The sequence below is a fragment of the Cygnus atratus genome, chromosome 10, assembly GCF_013377495.2.
Source record: "Cygnus atratus isolate AKBS03 ecotype Queensland, Australia chromosome 10, CAtr_DNAZoo_HiC_assembly, whole genome shotgun sequence".
NCBI classification, from domain to species: Eukaryota; Metazoa; Chordata; class Aves; order Anseriformes; family Anatidae; genus Cygnus; species Cygnus atratus.
Genome location: NC_066371.1, coordinates 16,120,689 through 16,147,455, shown reverse-complemented (window position 1 = coordinate 16,147,455; position 26,767 = coordinate 16,120,689). Strand labels below are relative to the sequence as shown.

Genomic DNA, 26,767 nt, shown 5'->3' with positions numbered 1-26,767 from the left:
GGTCCCCCCGCTGCGCCCCCCGGGGGACACGCACAACTCACTGCCCCTCCTCGGGTGTCCCCCCGGTTCTCCGGTGGTCGGGAAAAAGATAAAAAACCTGCATCCGTGCTCAAAGGGAGAGCCCAAAGGACCCAGCAGTACCTGCAGGAGGGCAGGGGGCAGCCGGCGGGGAGGCCGCAGGCCCCCAGGACGGAGGCCAGGAGGACGGAGGCCGCGGCAGGTGAACGCGATGCGAGCAGCGGGCAGCCCCGCGAGCTGGCAACGAAGAAGCTGAGCCCGTACAAAGTGCTGTCAGCGTTACCGATTTTTAATTATATTTATATATATTTTTTAATAAAACGATTCGAGGCTGTATCAAAAATTTAGTAAAAAAATTAGATTTGAGAGTTCACTGATTGTTTGACTATTCACTATCCTTTTTTTTTTTTTTTTTTTAAATCTCCTCGTTAAACTTTTCCAAGAGCCGCGGGGCTCTGCCCACAGCCCTGTGGCGTAGCAGCCAGGGCAGCCATCCCAGTATCACTCTGAAGGAGAGGAATCAAGGTGGAGAGATGGCAGTGTGCTACGGAAACCCCCCACTGTCACCAAAACGCCCCATGGAGAGCTTTTTTTCTTACAAAAGCCCCATCAGCCCCAGCACCCACCGTTACACAGGCTCCCGTCAGAGTCCCCGGTAGGCAACGGCCCCGTGCCTAGTGAACAGCACCCCGGCTGGTCTGACTCAACTGGTGGCTATTTTTTGATGTGTGAGAAAAATAGGATTTCTTTGATTAAAAAATAAAGTAAAATAAAAACAAAAACAAAAAAAAAACACAAAGAAAAGAAGAAACTGATCTCCCCCTAGCGACAGGGCTGGCTGGCCTCTAGGTCCACCCTCTCCCTAGGCCTGAAACACCCCCGGAGTTTATTTGTAGCATAGCGCTTCCCCCCAGTCCCCAAAACTATATATATACGAGTTTAGGTAAACAGCAGATTAACTGTAAAAACTTAAAACATCAACTTCAGAAAGTCCCTTGAATTTAATTATTTTTAGGCTACCTTTCATGTTACGTCCTGTAGCTAGACACACGTGAATAGAAAAAACAGTACAGTTAGTGTTAAAGGCAAACAGCGGAGACCCAGAGTGCCACCCCAGTGCTGCCTGCTCGTCCCCCCCTCCCTGCCCTCTGCGCCGGCCCCGGCCGCATCCGGAAGCCCGGCGCCAGAAAGACGGTTTTTGAGCCGAGAATTTCTCTATGAATAAAATAAAACCAAAGCTTGTTAGGCAAAAATAAAACAAGTGTCCCCCAGGTTCCACGAGCACTCTGGTGTGGCAGGCGCAGCCGGAGGGGGCCCGCTCGGGAGTGGGCTGGGATTTGGGCTTCCCGGCTGGCGAGGGGGCTGCCGGCCCACAGACAGCACCGGTGTGGAACTGGAGGCCCCTTCTCCCCCGATCGCATCCAGTTCGTTAAGGGGGGACGTAGGGCGGCGGGGAGCGGTAGGGGGTCATGTTCTTCGGGCGAGAGCCTTTCCCCTCCATGGGCGCGGTGAAGGGGGGGGGCGGCTGGTAGGGCGGCGCGTTGGGGTCCTCGTCCCGCAGCGGCGTGTACTCCCCGATGGTGTCCTGGTTGAGCGGTGTGGTCTCCGGCATGCTCTGGTTTGGGTACTCTGGGGGGGGCAGCGGGGCTTTCTCCTCCTGGAGGATGAGGGGCATGCTGGATGATGGCGGAGGCTTGGAGTCGTCCAGCTCATCGGCGAAGATGATAGGCACGCCCTTCTTTATGAAGGTGGCCTGGTCTTCGATGGTGAGCTTCCCTTTCCTCTTCTTGCGGTAGCAGATCATGGCGATGATGCCGGCCACGAGGAGGATGGCGGCCACCACCACGGCGGGGATGACGGTGTGCAGGTACACGTCATCCTCGCTGCTCTTCTCAGGGTCTTTGCCGGCCGCCACTGTTGGCGTTGCCTCCGAGATCACCCGTCCGTCCTTCGTCACGGGGATAAACTGGATGTGCCTGCAGCTGCCGGAGCCGACCACCGACACGTTCAGAGGCTTGAACTCGGGCTGTAAGATGTTGGAGAAAGCCAGGCTTGGCCCCCCTGAGTCATCTGCAATCTTTTTGCTCAAAGTCCGGATCTGCTCCCGGGGGCAGGGCTCAACAGGCAGCGTGTTGTTTGTCCATTCTACCACAATGGAGCCTTTGGCAATGTCCTGCACCGTGATGGTGCTGCTGTTCCTGTCGCCGAACGCCAGAGCCAGCTTCTTCACCAGCATGATCTTCTTATTGATGTCATTCACCACCGCGTTGTGGTCTCCTTCCAACCTGGCCTTGAACTTCACTGGAGACTTGTCCCCATGTGGGCGTTTATGGACGTGGATTTCAAAAGCATCCACGGCAAAAAGCCCGCCTTTGTCTGTGGCATACATGAAATACTCGTGTTTCCCTATGTGGTTGTGGTCTGGCATGCCGTACATGAGCTGGCTTGTGCTGTTGAACTGGACCCACGAATTCTCCTCTAACATTTGCTGCTCCTTCAACTTCAAGGTCAGCTGCAGTTTGTCAGTGGTGGTATCTTCCTTATCGTAAAAGGTATCTGAGGGTATTTTAACCTCAAAGTAAGTGCCCTCCCATGCGTCAACCCTGTCAATGTGGTTTGTCAGCTTGGGTGGCTCGTTTGGCTCCCAGGGCCGGGGGATTCCACTAGCTGTGGTGCGTACGCGGGTCGGTGGGGAGGCGGTGGTCAGCTTGGAGATCGGGGATCTGGTGGTGCTGGGAGGCTTCGTAGGACGGGGCGTTTTGGGCCTTCGAGTAGGCCTCCGTGTCGTCACTGTGGAGGAATCCGTCGTGGATGGCGTGGCGGGCTTCAGGGTGGAGACTCTCGGCTTCTTGGTGGTGGTCGTGGGCGGCGTGATCACCGCGGTGGGCTCTACATACCCAGGCATCGTGGGGCGAATCGGCACGGACGCCGTACCGGTGCCTTCTATCACCCTGGTCGGCTGGATTGGTCCAAGAGTGGGTGTCTGGACGATGGGACCCCTTGTTCTGATGGTGACCGTAGGCTTCCTCGGCAGTGGGATGGGCTCCCTGACGGGGGGTGCTGTCGTCTCCGTGGGGGGCGCTATGGCAGGCGACGTTGGGGTGGGGACGATCCTCGTCGGGGGCTCTTGCGCAGCAGTGGTGGGCGGCCCAACGGCAGTCAAAGGCGTCGGGGTGGCGTTGATCTGCCGACGCATCCTCTTTGGGAGGTGAGGTTTCTTGTTGGCGATGTGCCAGCCAACAACGGGGTAGCCAAGGCGGGCAGACATAGTTCCTTCCTTAGCCGGAGCCTCGACCTTGCTGATGTTGGGTACGCTGTTTTGGCTCAGAGAACATCCCAGTTTCCATGAGAGTAAGGCCCCATTTTCCACCACCTTCTTTGCATTTCCCGGTCCAGCCATGAAGGCTGACATATCAAAGAGTTTGTTATTTACAACAGGAACCAACTTCATGTTGTGAAGCTCCACCTCCGAGAAGCTTCTCATTCTGTTTAAAAGTTCGATCCTCTGCTTTGGTGTCATTTTTGTTAAGTCGGCATCCAAAATGACAGTCAGGACAGTGACTGGCTCTTCTGTGCCACACACAAACGGTGCTGCCTCACCCGTGTCTTGGGCTGCCACTCGCACCGACTGAGGCTCGTTGTGATCTTCTTGGTGGACCTCAATGGAGAACACATTTGTGGTCTGTGGCACATAGCTCCCGTTCGGGAAGGGCTGCAGCGTGGTCACCGAGATGTAGTGGACACCCTTATCCGTGTCAAGGGGCAGCCCTTCCAGGGAGCTGCTCTCTGCATTCCAGTGTAACCAGGAAGGCAAGGACTCCTTCCCAGCTTCAGAGATCTACCAAAGAAGAGACAGAAGAAGGTGTTTTTAGAATTATGGCATTAGGGCAGGTTCTACCGGCAATAACATTTAATCAAAAGGACCAAGAAAAAAATAATCTGAAGGCTAGTAACTGGTGAAGGAACCACCTGTCCGGAACAGGGCAGCCCGAGGCATCTCCTCAGCATGGTGACAAGGGCTGGCTCTGTGGGGTGTGCCGGTCCCAAAGGACTTAAAGCACCACAGGAGCTCATAAAGTCCCGCAAAGGTCTCTCGCCAGACTCCTGACCTGCTTTGTCTACATGGAGAAGGCCCCGGTTCTGCCACAAGTGCCACCAGGCCTGTGCCTCCCCTCCCTGTGCCACCAGCACGGCCGAGAGTGCGCCAGGGAACAGCTACCTGCGCACCTCTGTGCTGAACTGCAGGTCCCTGCTCTGGGACGCCTGGGGACACAGGGACACACAGCGACGTCCCCCTCTGCAGGCTGCGACGCCAGGGTACCTCTTCACACCCCTGTATGCAAGAGCTCCAGGGAAAGGCTCGCAGAGCCGCACCACGTTCAGCTCTCTTCGCTGGCTCTTTTTGTGCTTTTCACCTACAAAGAACAAAGCCTCTACTTCAAAAGGGTGAGGAGACGAAGAAGAGGAGGCTAACTGCAAGGATAACACAGGGCCTGAAAGTCCATTGGGGACAGCAGCATGAGAAAGCTTTTGTGCAAGAGCAGCAGAGGGTTTCAGCCACGGCTGCAAGGGCACCACCCCTCTTCCTCTCATCTGCGAAGAATCAGCCTCACTTTCTGCCAGCCCAGACAAGCTGGAGAGCACATCACGAGACACATGCTCAGTACACTTTATAGAGCAGAGTTTAAAGCTGTTAGCACATCTTTTAGTTAACTCCTAACAAGCGGTGTCAGAGAGCAGGGAATTAAGATTCCCACTTGCACCAGACGCAGAAAGCCAGCCCACCCAAGCCCAGGCTCTGAGATGTGAACATCCTTCCACTTGGCTTTGCCGTTTACCCGCTTGCCTGGCAGAAAGCAGCGGTTTTTGGCAGCGCTGCCAGCAGCCTCCTCCCCACCACAGCAAGAACAGAAGCTGCTTTTACCCCGGGGCAGCCCGGAGGAAAGCCAGCCCTCCACCTGAGCTGGGCACGCTGGGCTGGGCCTCCCTCTGGCAGGAACAAGGTGTCCTTTCTTTGGCATTTCACGCTCCAGAAGAGGATGCAGCCATGGCCTGGTGCTGCCCTGCCAGCCGAGGAGGCGGCCTTGTGCTCATGCCCCTCCTCACAGCTGGCACCATTTCCTAGCACCCCCCAGGAACCGAGATGTCAGGGCAGCCCCGAGCACAACTCTGCGTTTCAAGTAGCAGGAGCCAGACGGTGCCGCTGCCCCCTCGGGCCACAGACAGCCACTGGCCGTACCGCAGGCAGGAGGCCGGGCAGGGCCGGGCGCGCGACGAGCAAACGCACGCAGCCCGGACAAAGCCGCGGCGCTGTCGAGGCTTACACAATCGGGAATAATAACGCCTTTAATAGCGAGCGGTTTAAACGCATGCAGAACGTGTAATTTTGGGCTACGTTTGGAACGAGCCTTCCCAGGCTGCGTGCCCTGTGAGAGCCCCTAATTACAGGGCCGCAGCCCAGCTGCCAAGCCTTCCTGCGACCCGAGGCTGCTGCTGCTCCCCTTTTCCCCGGGTCTGCCGAGCGAGGCATGGGTCAGTCTGACCCCTTCTGCTTTGAAAACCATTTTTCAGCCCCTCCAGAAGGTGAGGCCAAACCCTGCCCAGCCCAGAGGAGCAGCGCATGGGCATGGCGAGGGCCCTTCTTGGCTCACAGAGGGGCATGGCCACCCACCCTAATAAAGACTGGTGCACGAGGAGTGCCCCCTGCTCGCCCCAGAAGTCTCGATGGGCGTCTGGCCTGACTTGGGACACTGCTCACATTCTTCAGGGCCCACGCGAGAAAATGAAACTGCAGGCAGGTTAACACCGAACACCGGGCTCTTCTAGGAAGCAAAACCAGGCCAGGCAATCACCTGCCAGGACAGCTTGTTCTAGCAGGGACGTGATGGCTGCAAAACATTTATAAAACCACTTAAACCTGATTTAAAAACAGCTGAGCTAGCTTTTCAACCTGAGAGGACGTGCAGACTGTTTCTCAAGGCTCTGCAAAATTAGAAAAAAAATCAAGTTTACATGGGTTACGCACACGAAACCCGTGAAGATGCCTGTGCCTCCCCAGGGAAATCTTTAGGAAGGCCACAAGTGACAGCTCTCCAACGCCATGGCCGTGCCTGAACCCAGCTGCCGTTAAGGTGTTGTGCTGTGCTTGCGGCACTGTGAAACTAGAGTGGAGCCCTGGACTCTGTTCTAGCAACATTTCCTCCAAATATTGCTTCAAACGGTATTTGTTAAGGCTGCACATAGTTAATGATTTGGGATCTCTAGTTTTCACGTAAGAAGTTTTCCAGTGTTTCATGCACACAGTAAATATCAGCCTTAAGCCCTGCCGTTTCTCACAAGGGGTCTGGTTTCAAAATAACTCTTCTGTTGCTCAAGAAAAAAGACTGTCTTTGTTTTCCTATTATTTGAGATAATTGTAAATGAATGCTTATCGGCTAAAGATTACACAAGCCTAGCAGTGTATAGAAGACCATTAAAAAATTAGCCATGTTCGCAATTTTAAGTACATGCAGTGGTCTGGCTGGCTTTGAAGACCCAGCTCACAAAGTCCCTTCAGATACACACGGCCTGTTATTTTTAGGCTGGCCGGGAGCAGTCAGGCAGCTCGTACAGGAAGATAGCTCAATTTGATTTGGTTTTTAAACTTAGATCTCAAAGCCCTGTAGCTTGCAAGACAAAGACAAGAAAATGAAGTGAGCAAAGCTGTTGCCTCCAAGGGAATTCAGGCGCAAAAAAAAAAAAAAGCATTCTTGCCTACAAAAGTTCCCTCTAATCCTTCAAGTATTCAGTCCTCCTCCTCCTTCCATTGCATCCTGCAAAAAGGAGGCAGCAAGTCCTTTGCCAGGAGCAGGCACAGGGCTCGTGCTAGCACACCAGTACAACCCTGCTGACCTTCCCAGCCCATACTGCGAGACCCCTGCCAGCAGGGGCAGCCGAGGACTCCGCATTTGTGCTTCCTGAGCGCTCTCAAGTCAGTCCTGAAAAAATCCTGACTGCTTTCGGGCAGGAGTGGGTGTGGATGCTCCTGCAGCTCCACCAGATCTTCCACTGCCTCTTCTCCCTGAGCCCGGCTGCTGCTGACACGCAGACCCGTCTGCCGGTAATTTCATTTGGAGTGTCACCACCGATGATAATTTACCATACAACAGACTCCCCTTCTTCTGGGTTGCTCCTTTGGCATTACCTGGACACACATGGCCAATAACGAGAAAAAACAGAGCAGAGCCCTCTCGGCACGTGAGCTGAACTGTGCTCAGGGCGGCTGACCCAAGCATTGCTGAACGGCTGCAGTGCACAGGCTTCTGCAAGCAATTAACCAGCGGGCAGGGGAAAGAAAACGGAAAGGAGGAGACAATTCAAATGCAAATATAGCTGCAAAGAAAGAGTCAAATTTAAGCTGTTTGCCTAAGGCCAGGCTTCATTTCAGCCCACTGCTCGGGGCAGCTTTGTCAGCAGGAGCAACAGGCAGCCTCAACCCCACAGCTTTCCTGAAATGCAGAACTGCGAGCTGGGGCATTGCATGGGGCTCGCCTGGCAAAAAGCAGCGGTGCCAGGAAGATGGGCACCTCTTGAAGCCTTCAGCTCCTTCTGGACATCACTGGGAATTGGAGCTGCTGCCTTCGAAAAAAGAACAAACCTTTTGGCTGGGAAAGCTAAGGGACAGCGAGGTGGTGGGGGCTGTACCACGGGTCCTGGTCTTCAGACTTGGAGCTCGAGCTTCAGTCCCTAGAGAACCAGATGGCAAAGCCGTGCTAACTTTTGTGTGGTTGTGAAAACCTGACCGCAACGTTGCGCTGCCGCTCACCCGTGTTTCCCAGCACTGGGCAGACAAAGACCCTGCATGGGAAGCTGCTCCCTCCCTCCCTTTGTGGATGTGTGTTCGGCCGTGCTGGCCTGCTCTGCTCCGCTCCACCAGCTGAAGAAGCTACCAGCAAAATGGCCTCGCGCTGGGGCAGCTACGCCCAGCTCGTGCCATTCTCGCATACTCCTACCGTGACGGCTCCTCTTCCAGCTGCGCCTCCGCGCTCGCTAAAAGGGCACTATTCAGAGTCCCACTCTGCCTGGGCGAGGGAACACAACAGCTGTTTCACCGGGAGGTCACGACAAAACATTGAGTGTCCCAAGAAATGCCCCTTTCATCGGCTCGCGCGGCCGGCTTGGAAGGGTTTGTTTAGCTTCATTGTCAGAGCAAGCAGGCGCAGCTGCCCACACCCCGCTTCCTCGCCTGGGCAGGGGGCGAGCAGGGCAGGAAAAGCCTCAAACAGCCCAAAAAGAAAAGTTGAGTCGGTCTCTTCTTTCAGCACGGCTTTTTGTAAGTGAAAGGCCAAAGGGAAGCGAAAATACCACACGGCGGGGATGCCAAGCACTGGGGGTTTAGCGCTGCGGCCGCAGAGCTCCCCAGCCCTGCAATTTCTTCCTGCCATCAGCAGATTACTGGAAATCTGGCATTCAGGACAGCGGCGAGGAAAGGCGAGCCCGATCCAGCAATCTCAGGTCAGCCTGTTCACAGGACTCCACCATCTCATTTCAGTCTCCCCGGATGCTCAGGGCAACAACCCGTAAGAGCAGGACAAAACAAGGAACTTCCCGGCCCGGCTGAAAAGCTAGTTTATAATTAGATTGAGTCACATTTTCCACTCCTCCAAATTCAGAGCTCGTTACTAAGTGTGCACTGAAAATGCCAAATTCCCCGACTTTGTTTTGCTGCAGGAAAAAGATAAGCAGCCCCCTCGGCCCCCCAACAGAAATCTTATCAGCTCATCTTATCTCTCCGATTGCAGCACCGTGGCGAATTAAAGCCTTGCCCAAGAAGTCCTTTGCCTGGACCTGTTCCAGACGTTGCCATTTATCCCAACACACTCCCTGTAAATAGCTGCTGTTGCTATGCCTTTTAGTTAGGCAAAGTCTAAGAAAACTGAGGACCCTGGGAGTGAGATGAAGCTCAAACAGGTCAGTGCACGGAGCCTTTTAGGATGCCCAGCCTGGCCACACAGCCCCTCAGGACTGTTCGCTTATCCCCCACTCTTTGAGAAATACCACTGCGTTAAAATTCACATGCAGTTAAAAATCTTTGAAATAAGGAACACTGCAGGAGGAAAAAAAAAAAAAAACAAAACAGTATTTTGTGCTTCTCCTCCATAAAACTCAGCGTGTCCTGGTATTTCAAGGCTGGCTTCTGATGCCTGGCCCCTTGCCCAGGTCACTGCGTCAGAGCAGGGGCTGGCATCACGCGCAGCACCCACACCAGATCTCAACGCTGGGGCTCCTGCAACTCGAGCTCTATGGATCCTGTTTATAAAAGAAGGCCCCTGCAGTCTGACGAGTAAAGCTGTTTGACAAACGCCACTCCAACAGATGGTAAATAGAACCACCCTCAGAAAGCCAGGCTCCTGTTTGGAAAGCAAGGCTCCTTTTTAACCAGATGAACAGGCAATGCTCTCATTGCCCCCAGAACCCACAGCACAGATACATCACGAACAGCAGCTACCTGATTTACTCCAGCTGCTCTCATCTCTTGGCCACCAGCTATCTTTGCACGGAGTGGCAGCTTCTGGGGAGCCCCACTATGTGTTTCACCCGTCTTCCCAACGAAGCCCTGGGGAGGTCGTGCACATCACAACCAAGAACTAAGGAGCCAGGACCAGGAAGACTCAGCAGTGCTCATCTGGAAACTTCTTAGCATCAGCCAAGGAGCAGATCTGCTACCTGGGACCTGTCCCAGGCCTGAATCATCGCCCTTCCTGGTCACCAGACAGGTGAGGAGTGTTAGGGAGTATTTAGGGTGGGCAGGGGCTAATGGGATGCAACAGCCTCCTGCCGGCACCTGCAGGCTGCCCTCCCTGCAGCCTCACCTTTCCTTCCCTTTTGCCTTGGAGCCACCCAAGCGAGGCGTTTCACAAAGGTGACACGTGCCCGTGGGCCACGACACCCCTGTACTGCCAGGAGAGGACCAGGCGGCATCTTTACTTCCCCGGGGGAAGGTGCAGCACACTGCTCCCACAGCGAGTGTGCTCCCAGCTTCTAGCTGGGTCTGCTGACCGCTGTTAGGGATGCACAAGTGATAAAAAGTCACCGAAATGTTGTATTTTAGGTGCATGCCTTGCGACTGCACTTCACAGGAAGACCTGGGTGCACTGCCTGGTGTTTTTGGAGAGGCACACGAAGCCCAGATGTCTCCTGCTCCCTGCAGCCAGATGACAGAAATGCTGCCTCTGGCTCTGAGCTCGGCATCAGAAAGCCTCTCTCACAGACATGGAGATGTCAGGTGCTTTCGACAACAGTTCCCACATCAGCCAGATCAACTCCTGGAAGCCGGGATGGAGGCAGTCACCACATAAACGCCCTCCTTGGTATGGCTTTTCTTTGGTGGGCCAAGCCCAGCGTCAGCTTTCCTGCTCTGAGTGGGGATCATCATCTCGGGGGCAACGGGAGCAGCGGGACGTGCTTGCTGAAAGAGCCACTGTCCCCAGCTCTGCAAAGGTGCTGCTCTCCTTGCCTTGACTCTCTGTACTGTCACTCAGCGATGGGAGGCTTAGATTTTCACGCAGGAAAAATGGGACAACCTTAAAAAGTGGAGTGTCAGACCTCAGAGAGACCAGGAGCAGCAACACCAAATCAAAGACTGCCTCCCTTGCCTACTGCACTCTTCTGGGATATCTCACGAATTGGAAGCGGAAAAAACCTACAGACTTGGATACTTCAGCTGATCACGAGATGTCTGAGCTGAAGAAAGGCAGACGTGGAAAAGCACACAATTACAGGACAGGTTATTTACAGCAAAGAAAAGGAAGTTTTGATGCCTTTACACAAGGCTCTGGTAAAATTTCACCTGGGGTATTTTGTATAGCACTGGCCACGCAACCACAAGAAAAATAAACTCAAGCTGGAAGAGGTGCAGAAGACAGCTAGACAGCTGCAAAGATGAGGAGAGGAAAAAAAAAAGCTTATTTGATGGGGAAAGACTAAAGAGATTGGCTTGTTTAACCTAATAAAATCAAGACGGGAATATGCCTGTCACTTATAAATACATAAAGGAAGTAAATATTATGAAGGTGGAGAGAGATTTAAGCTAAAGGGCAGCTCGTCTAAATATTTCTAGCCATCTCTAAATTTAGGCTTAGAAGCTGCATTTTTAATCAGAACAACCAAAGTCTGGAACAGCCTTCAAATGGAAGCAATAGGAACAGGAAATCCGGCTGGTTTTAGGCCCGGGTGCGATGAACTCTGCAACAACAGGACACAGCTGAGCACGCCTGCCCCGACAGCTGCGGAGATGCAGCAGGTCAGGCTCTGCAAAGCCTTCGGTGGGGACGGGACATGCGGGCCCAGGACACCTCCTGACTCCGGGCAGCAACCTCGCTGCAGGGTGCAGCCGAAATTAGGAGCTGGAAGACCCACGGGGCTGCAGGCACCACTCGGAGGCACGAGGCGTTCGGCAGCACCTCTCATGCGAAAGCACTGGTGGTTTCTCATCTCCAGCCACAAGTTCCAGCACCACAAAGCTGTGCTGGCAGCTGGCTCTGAGCAACACAGAGCAGAGGCTCTGAAGTTAATTAACTCACAAAATAGTTAGCAGGTTGGGGCTTTTTTTTTTTTTTCCTCCCAACTTTCCTGCGTGTCCACCTTTGCATTTTGCCTAGCTGCTGAGTGCACTGGCATAAGCTTGCTTCTGTGCTTAGCCGTGAAACCTCGCCTGTCCTTAGGCGGGCTGGGGGTGGCAGGGAAGCACTCGCAGCTGCTCCCAGGAGCACGTACCTGATTGCACAGAGCCCACACATCTGTGCAGGAGCGCGCGCCTGCAAGGCACTCCTCCGCAGCGCTGCGGATGCCTGGCATTGTTTCCATCCCACAACCAAGTTTGCGGAGAAAACTATTTTGTCTACGGGTCGGCTGGAATCTGCTAACGAGCAGGGAGAGGATCTGAGAAGCAGCTTCAAGGCACTCCCCCCCACGGTAGGATAATCAGTGGGAAATGACCTAGAAACGAAGCGATCACACCTTCTTTGGGCTCCAGATGGGGAGCTCCTGGAAGTTTGGGGACACCGACCGTCTGCTCTTTTCTTTTTAAATGAGATATATGGTTTCTTAGAAATTTAAGGGGACTGAGTATTGGCAAGCGCACCTCCTTTAGATCTAGATGCATTATGTTTTTACTGGTCTGGCTGAAAAATACAAGGCAGCCTGAGAAAAAGAGCAGAGCAGCTTGCCCTGAAACTTGATGTTAAAACAAAAAAGGCACCCCAACGCTCCAGAATTGCCTACGCAGCTCTCACTAGCCAGGAGTCAAATCCCCACGGGAAAGGTTGGCTATGCTTGGCAGCCAACACAGCTTTTGCTGCAAGGGAGAGACCTTCCAGATGCACCAGCTAAACGAGGCCAGTACCGCTGCCCTAGAGCCTGCCTCACTTTTAAAATCAATTTCCAGGCGAACAGATGCGACGTGCATTCAGGCAAGCCCACGTACAAGCGTGGAAATCGCTCCCAGCCTTTGCTGAACTGCACCCAGCCAGCAACTGCTCCTCCAGCCCTGCTTCAGCACGGCCCCTGTGCTGCTCCTCAAACACCTGTTGCTGTTAGCGAGCACGCCGCGACACCGTAGTGGTGGAAGCATCGTTTGAAGCTGTGGGGTTGAAGTAACGTATCACAGTTTTCCTGCAGCTGCTGGAACTATCAAAGACAACTACTGTGCCAGGAAAAGGAGGCAGAGGAAGCTGTGGTGTTAAGCGAGCACTGAAAACGACTTCTTGCTGTCAAAGTAGCCATTAGACAACACCAAAACAAGCCATGGATACTAAACTCCAAACCGAAGTTCTCATTTCTGGAACACGTTACCTTGACAGCTCCCTCAAAAGTATGGGGGAATTCAAAGCTAAGGATAAAGCTCCCTGGGTCCTGGCAGCGGCACCCATCACACATGGAGCCAGGCACCGGGCGTAGGGCCCAAGGGCACAGCAGCCCTGAGCACCTCTCTTGCTCCTAAAGATTCATGGTGAAGAGTCTGCTCCCTCCAAAGCAGCTGCCTGGCACTCACCGTGCCACCAAAGGGCATTCTGCACTCCAAAAGCAGCCACGCACTCCTCAGTGAAATGTCCCAGTCTTTGCTTTGCGACCAGCCCGTCCCCACCTCCATCTCCTCTACTCCCAGGGCTCCCCCACCACTTCCCTCTTCCCTGGGATCTGATGTCCTGTCGGATGCTTTCTGCTGATTTTCTGCCTACCACCGGCACATCGTGGTCCTGGCGCCGTCGCGATCACAGATCTGGATGGAGATGACTGCACGACAGCATGCAGAGCTAAAACAAACCTGCCTTCAAGGAGAAGCCAAGATGTCAGACTGCCTCCTGACTCGCTCTCTCCATCTCCCTCTGATCTGCTGAGACGCACCAGAAGGTTGGCTTTTTATAGCATTTCCCAAAAACGGATTTTTAAAAATATTTTTCAAGTCTGCTCTCTGAAAAAAATATGTCTAAGATTGGAAGGTGATTTTCAGTTTTCTTTTCAAAACAGTCTTCTGAACTCTCCACCCAAGCGGGCAGAGGCTGAGACGACAACTTCTCAGCAACCTTCCAGAAAAGGACTAAAGATTAATAAACGTGTGTTTGGCAGCGTGTCTGTCTTCCTCCGGGCTATTCTGACACTTCCTTGCCCTCAGGACTGCTTCCAAAGCTCAGTTTTTGGGTGCCTGCGGTGCTAGAACCTTGAGGGCAAGTCAGATAAAAAGAAAGGTTCTCGTCTTTCCCAGGAGGACTTAGGGACAAGGTCAGGAGAGACTGTGGCGAACACAGTCCAGAGCCCTGCTCGCAGAACACGGTCTATTTGTCTAACAATATTTTGTTACCATAGCAAAGCAAGCTCCCTGAGTGTCAGAGCAGTCCCAGGGAATTCGTGGCTGCCCTGATCCCGAGGCAACATCTTCTCAGGAACATGCCCATCATTCCAAGGGCTGAGAATCTCACCATTTAAACACAGCCAACAAACCTGATCAGTTGTCCCCGAAGAGAGGCGTCTCCTCTCTGCCTTACTGTAGAGGAAAGAAACTTTACAGTGAGGTTAAGAAAAATTATTAAAAAAAATAAATCCTTCTTCCACAGTCCTACAGAACCTCAGGGCTGCTTCACAGCAGTGCTTGTGACCCCCCTGTTCGTGGGGTGACTAGCGTGACTCCTGCAAGAACAGAACTGAAAACGAGCCTTGGGGAACGACATTTCTCACCTGGACTACCTCTCCATTGGAAGCAATTAAATCTGTGGGGATGGAGACTCTGAAGAAGCGGCCCACCACGGCGGAGCTGTCCGGTATGCCCACCACGGCCGGCACAGTCTCTCGGAGATCCGAGAGCACCGAGTGCATGGAGGCCTCCAGCTGGTTTTCCCAGTCCCGCACCACTTCTGCTGGCTCGCTGGGCCAGTGGCAGTGAGCCGAGGCCGCCAGCAGCAGAACGGGGAGCAAAGTCCTCCCCAGGACAGGGGGCTGCAGCACACATCTGACAGTCATTCTGCCCAGCGGCTCCGGGGACGGCGCTCAGCCAGAAAGGGGGCTGTGGGGATCTGCAGGCACGGCAGCGCAGGCAGCGGATCTGCCCCTCCTTCACAGCAGCCTCATCCTAGGGATCCTGGGAACCTGATTAAAGAAAGGAAACCAAATCAGCACGTTAATTAGGATATCCAAGCCAGCCAGCTAATACATGCAGACCTCCTCGCGATGGACAGAGGACTTCCTGCCTCACCACCCTCTTCGTTTCAGCTTTTGGATTTAATTGCAAGAGCTAATGCTACCAGTAAAGACAGCAAGAACTTCTCAGCTCTTTTTCTGATATACAGCGTCTCTGGAGAAATAAGGCCCTTCTGCTTTTCCATACGCACAGCCGTGCTGCTCCTGGAGCCGCAGCATCCTGAGATAGCCACAAGGCACTGGGCAGACACAGGGGGAGGAGGTGGCCTTGCCCAGCAAGCTGAAGTCAGGCTGGGGCAACAGAGGATTTACATACTCATTATGCAGTGTGAACCCCCTAGAAACCTTTGATACCCAACGCACGACAGATGCTCCTGCTCCTCTGACCCATACCCTTGGTTTTCCAGCCAGGCCTGCTCTCAGGTCCAGACTTTCGTATTAGCCAGTGTGTTCAGGCTTCATTTTTGGGGCCAGCAACACACCCCCCAAAATCAGACCCAAGTAAGCCACGCACGCTAAGTGCCAGAGAGCGCAAGAGACTAGGGGCCAGGCACTCACACATCTTTAACCAACCCGTTCTCTCTGGGCTAAGAGAAGCAGTTCTGTACTCCTAGAGCAAACCCAGTCCCCCTCCCGACCACAAACGGCAAATCCCCGTGGCTCCCAGCCCACCGAGCACAGCCCCCGGTTCTTTCAGCCGGTTCCAGCTGCGCTGCAGGATGCCCGTCAGGCTGCCCCAGGCCCGGCACACGCCGTCATCCACCGCGGCCGTGGGCACGCGACCAGCACCAGCAGCTCCCAGGGCTGTCTGCAGGTGCTGCTGCCTACCGAGGTCAAACGGCTCAGCCTGGCAGCTGCACGTTGGGTGCTGGCTTTTGGGCGCCCTTGTACGTATCCCAGTGCTCATGTTTCTGAGTTCACCTCTTGCAAGGGCGTGTGAACAGGGTTGGGAGCTGCCCTAGTGGGTAAAGCTCCCATTTGGCAGGTTCTGGACCCAACCAGCTAAGGAACAAAGCTGAAATGCACCACAGACCCTCTCCGGGGCTCTGAGGGTGACACAGAGCTTGTGCTATTCTGGACATCACCAAGTCCTTGGGCTCCGAGGCTGCCTCAGAGTTCCTCACCCCTGAAGCCGTTTGCCTGTCAGGATTAAGTCTCCTCCATACCCAGATCTAAAGGTGTTCGAGAAGTCCATCACCGCAGCACGGCACACCGCACACCCAGGTCCACCTCCCCAGGCACACCAGGTGAGCTGGGACTTGGGTGCCCACCCCAAAACCCCTGCGAGAGAAGGCAAGAGGCACAGCCCACCCCTTGGCAGACCCCCCACGCCACGCACCACGCCTCCCAGGCCAATTCCCATTCTGAACGAGCTGCAGAGACAGAGCAGGGCTCCGCAAGAGGTCCTGCTGAGGCTACTGACCGTCACAGCGGGAAACCGGAGGGCTCTCCTCCTGCACAATACCCCAAAAAGAGCACAAAGAGGACCTGCCTTCCGCTTCCCCAGAGCCTGGGCTATGGGCACCGCAACAGTGGCACCTTATCCGTGGGCTACACCTCTCCTGAAGCCTGCTCGTTGGAAAATCCTGCTTGCGAGGGACTAAAAGCAGCCTGTACAGCAAGTACGGGCAGGACTGAAGGCTCACGGCCAGGGGAGGAAGGCGGCAGCGGTGGCTGAAGAATGTGGCTGCTGCGGAGCTGAGATGCTATCAGCGCGGAAACGTCCCTGCCTCTCACAGCCACGCGAAGCCTCCGCTCCTGAGCGGAGGAGAAACGCCGCGTGCCAGCAGAGACAGCCAGACACCCGGCGCGCAGCCACACAGGGCTGCAGAGGCACCTGGAGAGGTTCAGCACCACGTCCCTACGGCAGTGCCAGCCCCTGGCTCATCGTGGCCACGGTGGAACCGTGCGCGAGCATGGCGCAGCTCTGCGTTGTTCAGCCAAGTGACGTGATCTGCCCTAGGGCGCTTTTGTTGGATGGATAGGAGTATTTGGGCAGAAAGGAGCCGGCTCCTGATATCTGTGGCAAGCAGGAGAGGAAAATGAAGTCATCGCCCACTGCAGAAAGAATTATTGGAGCAGGCAACAAGCACTGCCTGTCTGATCCGCGCCCCTCAGCCAAGCAGTTCGGGCACTGGCCGTGAAGATCTAGTCTGACGCTTGCAGGTCACACAGACTCAGAATTTAGGGAACCTACACAAGAACAGTCTCAGGAGGCAGAAGCAAAGCACAAAGGAGCTACGGGAGGAATTCAGTAGCCACTCTTGAAAGAAAAACCAGGAGAACCAAGACGAAATTACACCACCAAGAGAGACTCTCACCGTCACAGCTCCACCTCACCCCAGCACCGACAGAAGCAGAAGCGGTGCCAGGCTCACTTTACGGGCTGTGGCTGAGAGGCAGCGCGGGCCAGACCCAGAGAGCCAGGACAAGGCACCCAGCCGCAGCGCTGTGGTCCACGGGGACCACTGCTTCGGGACGGGACGACTCCTGTGACACAAGGCTCGTGTCCAAAAGCTGGCACTCTGCTCAACAAGGCCAGCAGCCGTGAGTGCTGTGAGTCCAGATGCAAGTGCAGAACACGGAGCAAACGCTATGCGAGACCGGGACAAGCACTGGTGGGGACCTGCATGGTGCCTCCAGGCAGTTCAAGAGCCCAAACCATTCCACATGGTACTACCCTGGGCAGACTCACTTGTTTGAGACACCATCTCTGTCACAGGTGGAAAAAGTCGGCTCTCGGGATCATCTTCCACAAAGAGTGAATAGAGCTGGAGCTCTTGTAGATCAGAAATCCCAGCGCTCAGCAGAGGTTACTATTTCACACAAGCTCAAGGGCCAAAAATCACATACAGATAGCACTCTGCAGTGGTCTGCTGCTGATCTATGGAAAGCATCAGGCTGTCGGGCTCACTGTCAGCTTACAGGGGAAGGTTAGCCCACCCCAGCTTCTCCACGCGGCCGAGCGCTCCTTCTTCCAGCAGGATCTGTGCTGCCCAGTTTCACAGAACAAACACAAAGGTTCAGGTTAGTCCTGAATTTCAGGATGTTTTGTTCTGTCTGATCTTCTGAAAGAACCGAGTTTCTCTTTATCCTCCTGCTCCTGTGAGAGCTCTTTTGGTCTCAACTTTGAACCTCCAAAACGTTGGATTAAACATCAAAGTCAGTATCAACATCTGCCTCAGCCTCAGCGCTTGGCGCACGTGCCAATGTTGATGCCTGCTCCCCAGTGCCAAATCCCCGTCTCAGACGCAGAGCCGGGCCTGCTCGGTGCTGTTGATATGATAGCACACTTGATATGATGCTGACTTGTCAAGACAACGCTGAAGCTTGCTCCTTCTCCAGGCACCTCCGAGGCCCACCGACGTGCCGAGGACACGCACTACTTCATCGCTCAGGAACGCAGAACAGAGCAGACAGGAGGTCGGGCTGAAAGGAGGAGCAAGACCAGGGCAGAGCAGCCACCGCCAGCCACGCACCTTCTCGGAGACCTCGCCTTCTGCCTGCTGTGGAGCCGGGGTCAGAGTCCTGGCAGGAGCGCAGCTGTCCGGGAAATCACTCTTCTTGTGGCCAGTTACACCGCTGCTCCAGCAAGAGCCAGCGCAAGCAAGTCTCAGCCCAGCGGCGTCTAATCCGAGTGCCCAAGTACACAATCGCAGCAGTGGGCTGTGTAATTAATCACTGCCAGCATCTTAGTGCCGCTGAGCCCAGCACACAGAAAGCCCAGGTAGCTGCCTTGCCGTGCTCTGCTCCAGAGAAGAAGGTATTTAGGAGAGCGAGGAGGAATCCCACTTACCTGAGCTGCTTATTTAACAGCACCCCCGGTAAGGGCAGCACCGAACGAGCGGCCCCTCTGTAAGGAAGCGAACTCAGACCCGACTGAAGGGAGGCTGGGGCACCTTCCCAAGCCCGAGCTCTTGTCTTTGCGCAGATCTCTCGTGCATGTTTCCACAGGAGGATCTCCAGGCAAGCCCCATCGGCGGCCGCGGGGCTGCGTGTCAAGGCAGTGAGCGGGAGGATGATGAAACCTGGAGCCACCGGCCAGACCCACGAGATGGCACGGGGCTGGGTGTGTGCACGACAGGTGCTGGGGGCTGCTGCTGGCGGAGGGGTTTGGGGAGGGGGCAGGAGTGCCACGGAGGCAGCACCGCGGGACAGAGCGGCTCATGGCCACGTTTATGCTTTTGTTCGCAGAACGTGACCCAGGCTCTCGCTAGCTTCAGCCACCGCTGCGCCCAGGATGAGTTACGGGAAGGGACACGCAGGAGGGCAGCTGCTCGGAGACATCTGTCACGCACGGGAGGAGCGGCGAACGGCTGGGGCAAGGCAGCAGGCGAAGCAGGGGACGGGACATCGCCCTCGGCTCCCCACGAAGCCACGACATCCCTCCCAGGCAGAGCTGACCAGACACCTGCAGGAGGACGGCTGTACACTGCGAGCAGATGCCTCTCCGAAAGATAAGCTCGTTCGCACGTTTTGGGCTCAGTGCTGAAATAACAGCTGCCCTGCACGTCTGTGACCGACGCAGAACAAAACCAAAGTAGCAGGCTGTGCTCTTCCCCATCATGGCTGCTGTCAGCAACAGGAAACCCTGACGCTGAAAAACGAGCTGGGGAAAACCAAACCAACAGCCAGCAAGACCCAGCAGTGCTGAATGTGTCTCGGGCAGGGAGGCGAGCAACACTCCCCTGCCGATGGGAACTGCCTGCAAACAGTCACTAGCTCGCTGCCTCGAGTCACACGTGCCACCAACAGCTTCCAAAAGCTTGCAGGGCAAGCAGTCACAGCAACTGACACCTCAAAGCAGTTTTTATTCTGCTAGAGTAAGCGCCGAGATGTTTAACTTTCCTACAGCTAAGAGGAAGATTTCCTGCTACCCATCGTTATCTCCTGTTTGGAAACCAGACCTCTGTGCCACCAGGAAGGAACCACGCACACGGACCTGACTTTGCCAGAAGATTCCGTGGACGCCTCCCAGCCTTTAAGCCCTGCTCGCGGGGCCCCTGAAAGCCCACGTGTGCTGCTTGCCGTGTGTTTAAGCGGTGCCTCGCAGCCAGGGAGCGCCCACACCACCCGCCGCTGCGCCGGACCTGCACCAGTGACCAGCAGCGGCAGATTTCAGCTGGGCGAGACTTCTTACTCTCTGCTGGGAGCTCGAGCAGCCCCAGTCAATGCCCTCCTCCCACTTCGTTATTCCCAGACAGACAACTCAGATCGTATCTTCAAGTGCGTTCAGTTAAAAGGAAGCTCAGATATTATCTGCCCAAATATTTCGGAGGCCTCAGAGATCATTTTTTCCCTGTAATTAGGAACGCTGCAGTCAGAAGTGCCATTTTCCTGGCTGCTGGCAGCGCACAGACAAATTAGGATAAAAACATCCAGCAACAAGTAAAAGGAGGGAACTCTGAATACCACCTGAGGACAGCTCCACTGCGCTGCCTCCACATTAAGCACCACTCCCGACCTCAGAAGAAGGGCACCGGGGATCACCAGAGGTACAGGATGGGACGAGAAACGCACGAGAAACAACTGCATCGCCCGGGAGGGAACCAGGGGAGAGCAAAGCAGGGTGCAGATGCCCAGGGGGCTGGGAGCAAGGGGCCAGACCCGAACCAGGCTTGACGGCGTGCACTGTTCCCTCACCAGCAGCTTGGGAAGCTGTGACCATGATGAATGTTAAATTCCACGTGGGTTAGGAAAAAGGGAGGGAGGGGACAGCTTTATGGAGGGAAGAGTTACCAAGGCACCGCTGCTGGCTCAAGAAGCACTTCGTGACAGATGCCAGGACAGCACTCGGGGCGAGGACGACTTGCATTCCTCTCTGGGTATCTTCTCCTGCTGTAATTGGAAAGGGCACATAGGCTAAATATACAGCTGTAACAGGGCAGAGCAAAGGGCCGTTTTCCTTAAGGGCATTCAGTTTAACCCGTCTTTGACTTTACTTGAGTTTCCACTGTGCAGCCAGCCCCTCAAAAGTGTACAAGCACCTCCTGATTTGGCCTGGAAATAGAGCTAGAGAGTATAAAAATCCTAATATTATATGTTTAAGGGAATGTAAGTGAAAGCTAGTACCGAAATCCACAGGAAACTAAACCACAAAAGTTGAAAAAAAAAGTTTGGGGTTAAGAGCTCTTTATGTACAAAAGCTATAAAAATGCATATTTTGAAGACAAGCACGACAGGCATGTATACATACATGCATATGAATGCTTTATCAGTCTCCAAGATTTGGTTAAAAAAAAAAAAAAAGGGAAGAACTCAAGACAGCAAGATAAAGTATTTTCACTCCAGATTTCTCTTTTGTAAGGAAAGCTCCATAACTTCAAGCAAATTCAGCAAGGGAACTGAAACAAGGCAGCGGCGCTACAGGGGGGCATTTTAGCAGAAACCGTCCCGCAGGGGCGCGAGGCAGAACCCGGGCTGGAGAAGCAGCCGGAGGAGATGAGATCAAAGCAGTGCTCTGAGAAACCAGAGCGATTTTCATTTGGCCGGTGCCAGAGCCACCGCTCAGGGCAGCAGCCCGGTCCCCGTGGCACCGCGCCGGGATTTGGGGGGCGCTGATTGCTGGGAGGAGGTGGGGTTGGACCACGCCATAGGAGATTATTTTCACTCAAGTGTAATTCAAGGCTCTCCAGAACTGGCTTATATGGGCCTCCAACTAGTTTACATGTGAAAGCTGATTTTTCTTTTGTTTTAAAACTGATTTGGGTTTTGTAACCAAAACACAAGTCCTCAAGTGTAATAAGATGAGCCCAGACTGCCTTTTCCTTCCTGAGACTGTCCCCCAGCCATCCCCACCCGTGAAAGGCACAAACCATTTCTGGCAAACTTAACTTAGGCTGTCTGAGGAAGTGTTTAGAAGATGCTCTGGAAGCTCCAGTTGGGAAGCACACCTGAGGTGCCTGAAGCCAGACAGAAAGCACACAACAGAAGGATGCTTTCTAAACGCAAGGACTTCAAGGCATTAGATTATGAGAGTGCATTTCTCACCGGGCAGATTTTTTTCCCAGCTAACACCAAAGGAAACGCACGAGAGCAGCTGGTGTGACAGTCACCACAGTGTGTCCCGTCTCTCGGTGTCCTTCATCATCCACCAGTTGTTTTGGATCTAATTCACACCAGCTAACGACCTTTAATAGAGGTTACCAGCTATGAGGGGCACAGATTTTTATCTCGGGTGCTCTTTGTGAAGTCAGTTTACACCAACGCACCGTCTTTCCTTCCACCCCATGCTCCAAAAGGGACAAAATCCTTCACGAGTCCCCAACAGCACTTGAAAATCTCAGCTGAAACCCAGAAAAATCCTTCCTTCCTAAGCTGCTCTGCTGCGCTTTGCAGGAGATGTTCCCTTCAGATGGAGTTATGAGCGCCAAAACAAATGAGGCTAAAAAGATTTGCATCTCTTGCCTGATTTCTTAATTGAATTAAAGGCTGAGCAACCCCCCTTATGAGGCTTCAGAGAATCAACACGGAAGAGAAGCGATGAATATCCTAATCAGAGACGAAGCTTCCACTGGACATTTTCTCTTATTAAGTACTAAGGGAGTCTACATGGAAAAGAGAAAGACCCCGAGGGATAAACTCTCTTGTCCAGCGAGGCAAGAAATCTCACTGCAGCTTCTCCTGGCTCGGCCCTCTGACCACGTTACACACGGGGAGAGACACGGAGAGGAGCGAGAGGTCAGCTTAGGTGCATCCTTCTAGCCAAGGACACTCGCCCATCAGCCTGGCCACCTGTGCTCTTTTATACAAAAAAGTAAAAAGTTCCTTCTGTCAAATTAGCAAGCAGAAGCTATTAGTGGGGTGAGGGAGATGGGCAGGGCAGTCCTGCAAAATCTTCCTTGGGAAACCTCATCATACTTCCCAATCACGTAAAAGGAAACCCTCCTGAGGCTTCAGCCCTGGTGGCACCCCTGAGCCGGGCCTGGGGGCTTGCAGCAGGCTGGCTGCCAGGACCCTTGCGCACATTTCGGCCATGCAGTGACACAGCAGAGTGGGTTTTAATTATTATTATTATTGTACATCACCAGAACAGCCCTGTGCACCAAGAAGTGCAGTCAGGCTTCCCCAGGACACGTCGGCACAGCAGCCACCAGGCAAGCATTAGCTTTGCTAATGGTGTCGAAGCAGGCACCGAAGCACCTGGGAGCAGGCAGTTTGCACGGGCGAAGGAGCACGCCTGCATATTCTAGCATGAGGAACAAAGCCCCCCGGTCTGCAGGCACTGAAACCCCGTCTGAGAAGAGAAAACCTCGCTGAGGTTCCATATGCATCAAAACATCGTTTTGCTGAATGGTCTCACGGACAGGCGGCCACATTCCAAGGGGTTATCATCAACTTCTGGGTATTCCACAGAATTCCTCAGATAATGAAATATTTTCAAGAGGGTCCTTGGGAGTGTTTTTTAAGCAACGTAATCTCACACAGGCTGAGGTCACAGCAGCAGGCGAGGGCTGGTAGGCAAGGCTCAAGTCCCCTCCACGCCAGGAGCCTGACCGCCAGGCACAAAACCTCCTGCTGCTACCGGAGGGATGTAAAGCAGGAGCAGCTGATATTAGGTGGACACATGGAGCACGGCAAGCCACGCCAGCAAAAAGACAGTTTTCAGCACTTCAGTTACATCTGCAGCATCATTTATATCCTCTGTGGCAGTGTAACTAAGGGCTAGCACATTTTGTTTAGAAACATCGCACTGTTCCATCAGTTTCAGCACCCCACCCTACAACCTCAAGCCAAGGCATTAAGATGTAACTTTATGGAGTTGCTCGGCCCTGATTTATTACCCAGCTAGTAAGACCGCCACAGCTCTTCATTTAAATATATCTACCAGTGAGTGATTTATGCAGAGCAGCCAGGGCATCAGCCACGGACTTGCAACTTTCGATGTTTCTCATGAAAACTGTTCTAAACACTTCTTGGCAGAACGCGGTACGAGCCAACTTAACCATCAAGCATAAAATGGAAAAGCTGCAAAACGAAGCAGCGCTGCTCCGAGGCCACAGAGGCAGAGACGGCTGCTGCAGGAGGAATTAACTCCCTGAAGGTCTGCAGCTTCCAGCTGGGCAGCACAGGTCCCTGCACCCGCAGAAATTCACGAGTTGCCAAAAGACATCCAACTGAATCTCTTCGTGCAGGTGCACGGTTTATATAAGTACCCTCTCCCCTTGCTAGAGAGCAGAGGGTGAACGGTTTGAGCGCTTTGGTAGAACTCCCTGCTCTTCACAGAAACCTCCAGTCCATGCCAGCAGGTCCGAAAGCCGCAGGCTGGAGAAGGCATGGTCTCACAGGACCCGGCTTAGCAGGTCCAGCCGTTTCTCAGCTGCTCCAGTGCAAGAAGAGTGATTTAAATGAAAAAAAGCAGAGATTAGCACCTTAAAGAAAAGGAGACACTAAGTCTGCATCACATTCATACAGCATTAATTCCACTTTCAGCTCTATTTTCTTATTTGTTTACCTGCACTACACAATTAAAAAATACCCCTTGGCTGGTTTCGCTGTGGCTTCCATGGCTTCAGCTGCCCAGGACTGGGGGAGGCCCGCCAGCAGAGAGAGCTCCGGCTGCCCCCCACACCCTGCTCTGGTATTGGGAAGTCAAGAACCAAGCTAAATTATTTCAAGGCCGGACCATTCACCCAACCCCCCTGTAAGAAGTACTGGTGGGATTTAGGTGTCTTTTTAAACAACCTGCCCCATCCACACATCCTGCTGCTGCCAGCGCCCAGACCTCACGGGCCAGAAAGGCCAAAGGGCTGAAAAAACCTGCTTGCCAGAGGAAAGCGTGGTTTTAAATCGATTTCTGACAAATTTCAGCTTAAATCAAGTCCAAGCTTTCATTTGGCAGCACACACGCTTAACGTGCTGTTCTGGAGAGCCCCGAGTTCTCCTGCTGGCAGTGAGAGCCCGATGGATACCTGACAAAGCAGGAGCACGCCGACGCGCTCAGCCCCAGACAAGCTGTTTAAACCAGGGACCCAAGGTGAAGGCAGAGCGCTTGCAGTAAAAAGGGGAGGCAGAGACAGCAGCAGCAAGAACACGAAAAGGAAAGCGAATGTTTTTTCTCCCATACGGAGCCAGAGTCCTCACGGAGTAGGAGATCCACACCAGTCAACTCGTTAGCTCTGCACCTGACACCAGGCTGCCAGGCTTTGCCACTGCAGAAAATCCGGTCGTTCCTCCCTGCAGCCCAGATCTATCTGGTACGGGTGGGAAATGAGACTTGCATGTTTTGAGAAGAAACGAACTACGCTGTATTTCAAATTGCATCTGTCTTATCTTGAGTTGCAACTGCAACTTTTGTTCAGACCCCCAAGGACGGCAGCTCCCCCGGCACGGGCTCAGGTCAGCACGAGGATGGGAAGAGGGCAACAGAGAGGGCAACAGCTGTGTCCTCGTCCTGACTCAAGCAGATTAAAACATGGATTTAAGATGGGGAGAGAAAAAAAAATGGAATGAGACAACCGGACAGATTGCGTGCTGCCTTCTTTCCCAGCGTAAAGCATCAAAGTGAACCACAGGGTAACTCACCTGCTCAGGCTGCAGGAATCCCAGGAATGGGGGCAAAGTCATTAAAGCACCAATGTTTGCCCTGGGAAAACAGAGTTGGATGCCATTCTGAGGAAACGAGGAGAATTAAACCTGCACTCACCTGTGTTCTTACCAGCTCGTGCCTCTGCAAGCCAAGCACTCTTTTCTGGCTCACCTTATGAGCTTTAGATACCCCAAAACCCCTCTGCCCTCCACGCCTGCGTTCCTCAGCCATGTCAGGCACACCGAGACTCTCAATCCTTTGCAAAGGCAGCGCATCTGTGCCCTGCCTCCATCCCTCTGAGCAGAGCCCTTCCCCAGGCTGAGGGACCCCACAGCGCCCCTGAGAGCACCTAACAGCAAATGCATTTCTCCTTAACGTCCCTGTGCCTTTTCTTCTGAATGCACACGCATCCCCCGCCCCGAGTCTATCTTGGTTTAATTCTGCCCAGCGCTCACCTGATCTTCATTACGAAAATGATGCCCAAATCCCAGTAATTAGCTTAAGAGGGCATCCCGTCCCCAGCACACTGCACACCGTGCTCCCTCCTCCTCACTGCTCACACATCCCCGTTCCTATGGCTTACAACTACGTAAAGCTGAAAAACTTTCTAGAAAAACTCGACGTCTCATTGCTATCACACGGCATAGGTAAACATAAACAGTTTAGAGAACATAAGGGCAGTATGAAGAGAGATGCTCAAGCACCACAGGAAAAAATGCAGCCTTGGAGTTGCCGAGAGGCTGTTAAGCTCTGAAGGTGCGTGCAGCTTGCCTTCATTTTATAATGCCGCAGCAGATGCGGGGAAACAATTAAACTGCTTATCACAGTATGGCCCATTCAGCTTCCAGAGCAGAGAGCAATTCCAATCCCCAGGTGGCAAACACAGCAATTAGGTACTCAATTACCTGCACCGAAGCTTCTCTTTGCTTATGTTATCTCACTTCAACGGTTATATAGCATTTCCTTGGCTTGCTGTCACAAAAAGACTGAGGGTTCAGGGAAGACCTGTAAGGTCCCAGGAGATCTGGTCAGTCCTGCAGGACCACGCCGTCCCACGTGGACGATGCAGAACGATCCAGTTCTGACCTCCCAGTCATTCAGCGTGACTGGCTGCAAGGCCTGGCCACAATTTCTATTTCTTCACCTGGAAGGAGTAGACTCAGCAAAATAACCAAAATTAAGAATTTTTTTTTATAGGGCAGCCAGGATGAGCCTCCAGCTTCCCAAAAGCCCACCGCCAAAGAGGAAATCAGGACTGGTACTTGAGCTTTTTCTGGGTTTAATACAGAAAAATGTGTTTTTAGCAGCTTAGTCCACATTTTAAAAGCAGAGAAAGCGACCCAGTTTACGAGCTGTGGTCCCCATGCACTCCTGCCCCTGACCAGGGCAGGGGACCACTGTGCTCTGCCTGCACCGCAGCCGCCACCGGCCTGGACAGGACTCCCTGACTGACAGTGTGAGGGTTTTGGGTAAGGCAGGAGACGGTTTCCAACACGGCAGCTCATCCCCCAGCCTCCCCAAAGCACGTTCTCCCAGCTCCGCAGCCCCTTT

The 26,767-nt window shown here is 53.7% G+C and overlaps 1 protein-coding gene across 12 annotated transcripts in view; it reads right to left on the bottom strand.

Annotated features, from left to right (window-relative positions):
• Nucleotides 1-289: 289 nt before the first annotated feature.
• Nucleotides 290-26,767, bottom strand: part of DAG1 (dystroglycan 1) — a 43,712-nt gene continuing 17,234 nt past the window's right edge. For 8 of the 12 annotated variants that reach the window (XM_050712836.1, XM_035558225.2, XM_035558227.2 and 5 more), the window contains 2 exons: nt 14,230-14,637; nt 290-3,856 (listed from right to left, as the gene is read on the bottom strand). In XM_050712836.1, the coding sequence (XP_050568793.1) occupies nt 1,448-3,856; nt 14,230-14,511 (2,691 nt within the window). In that variant the 5' untranslated portion in view covers nt 14,512-14,637 and the 3' untranslated portion in view covers nt 290-1,447. Of the gene's footprint in view, nt 3,857-14,229; nt 14,638-20,427; nt 20,527-25,212; nt 25,300-26,121; nt 26,222-26,767 lie in introns of all 12 variants that reach the window. The other 4 variants (XM_050712838.1, XM_050712837.1, XM_050712839.1 and 1 more) reach the window with 3 other exon arrangements.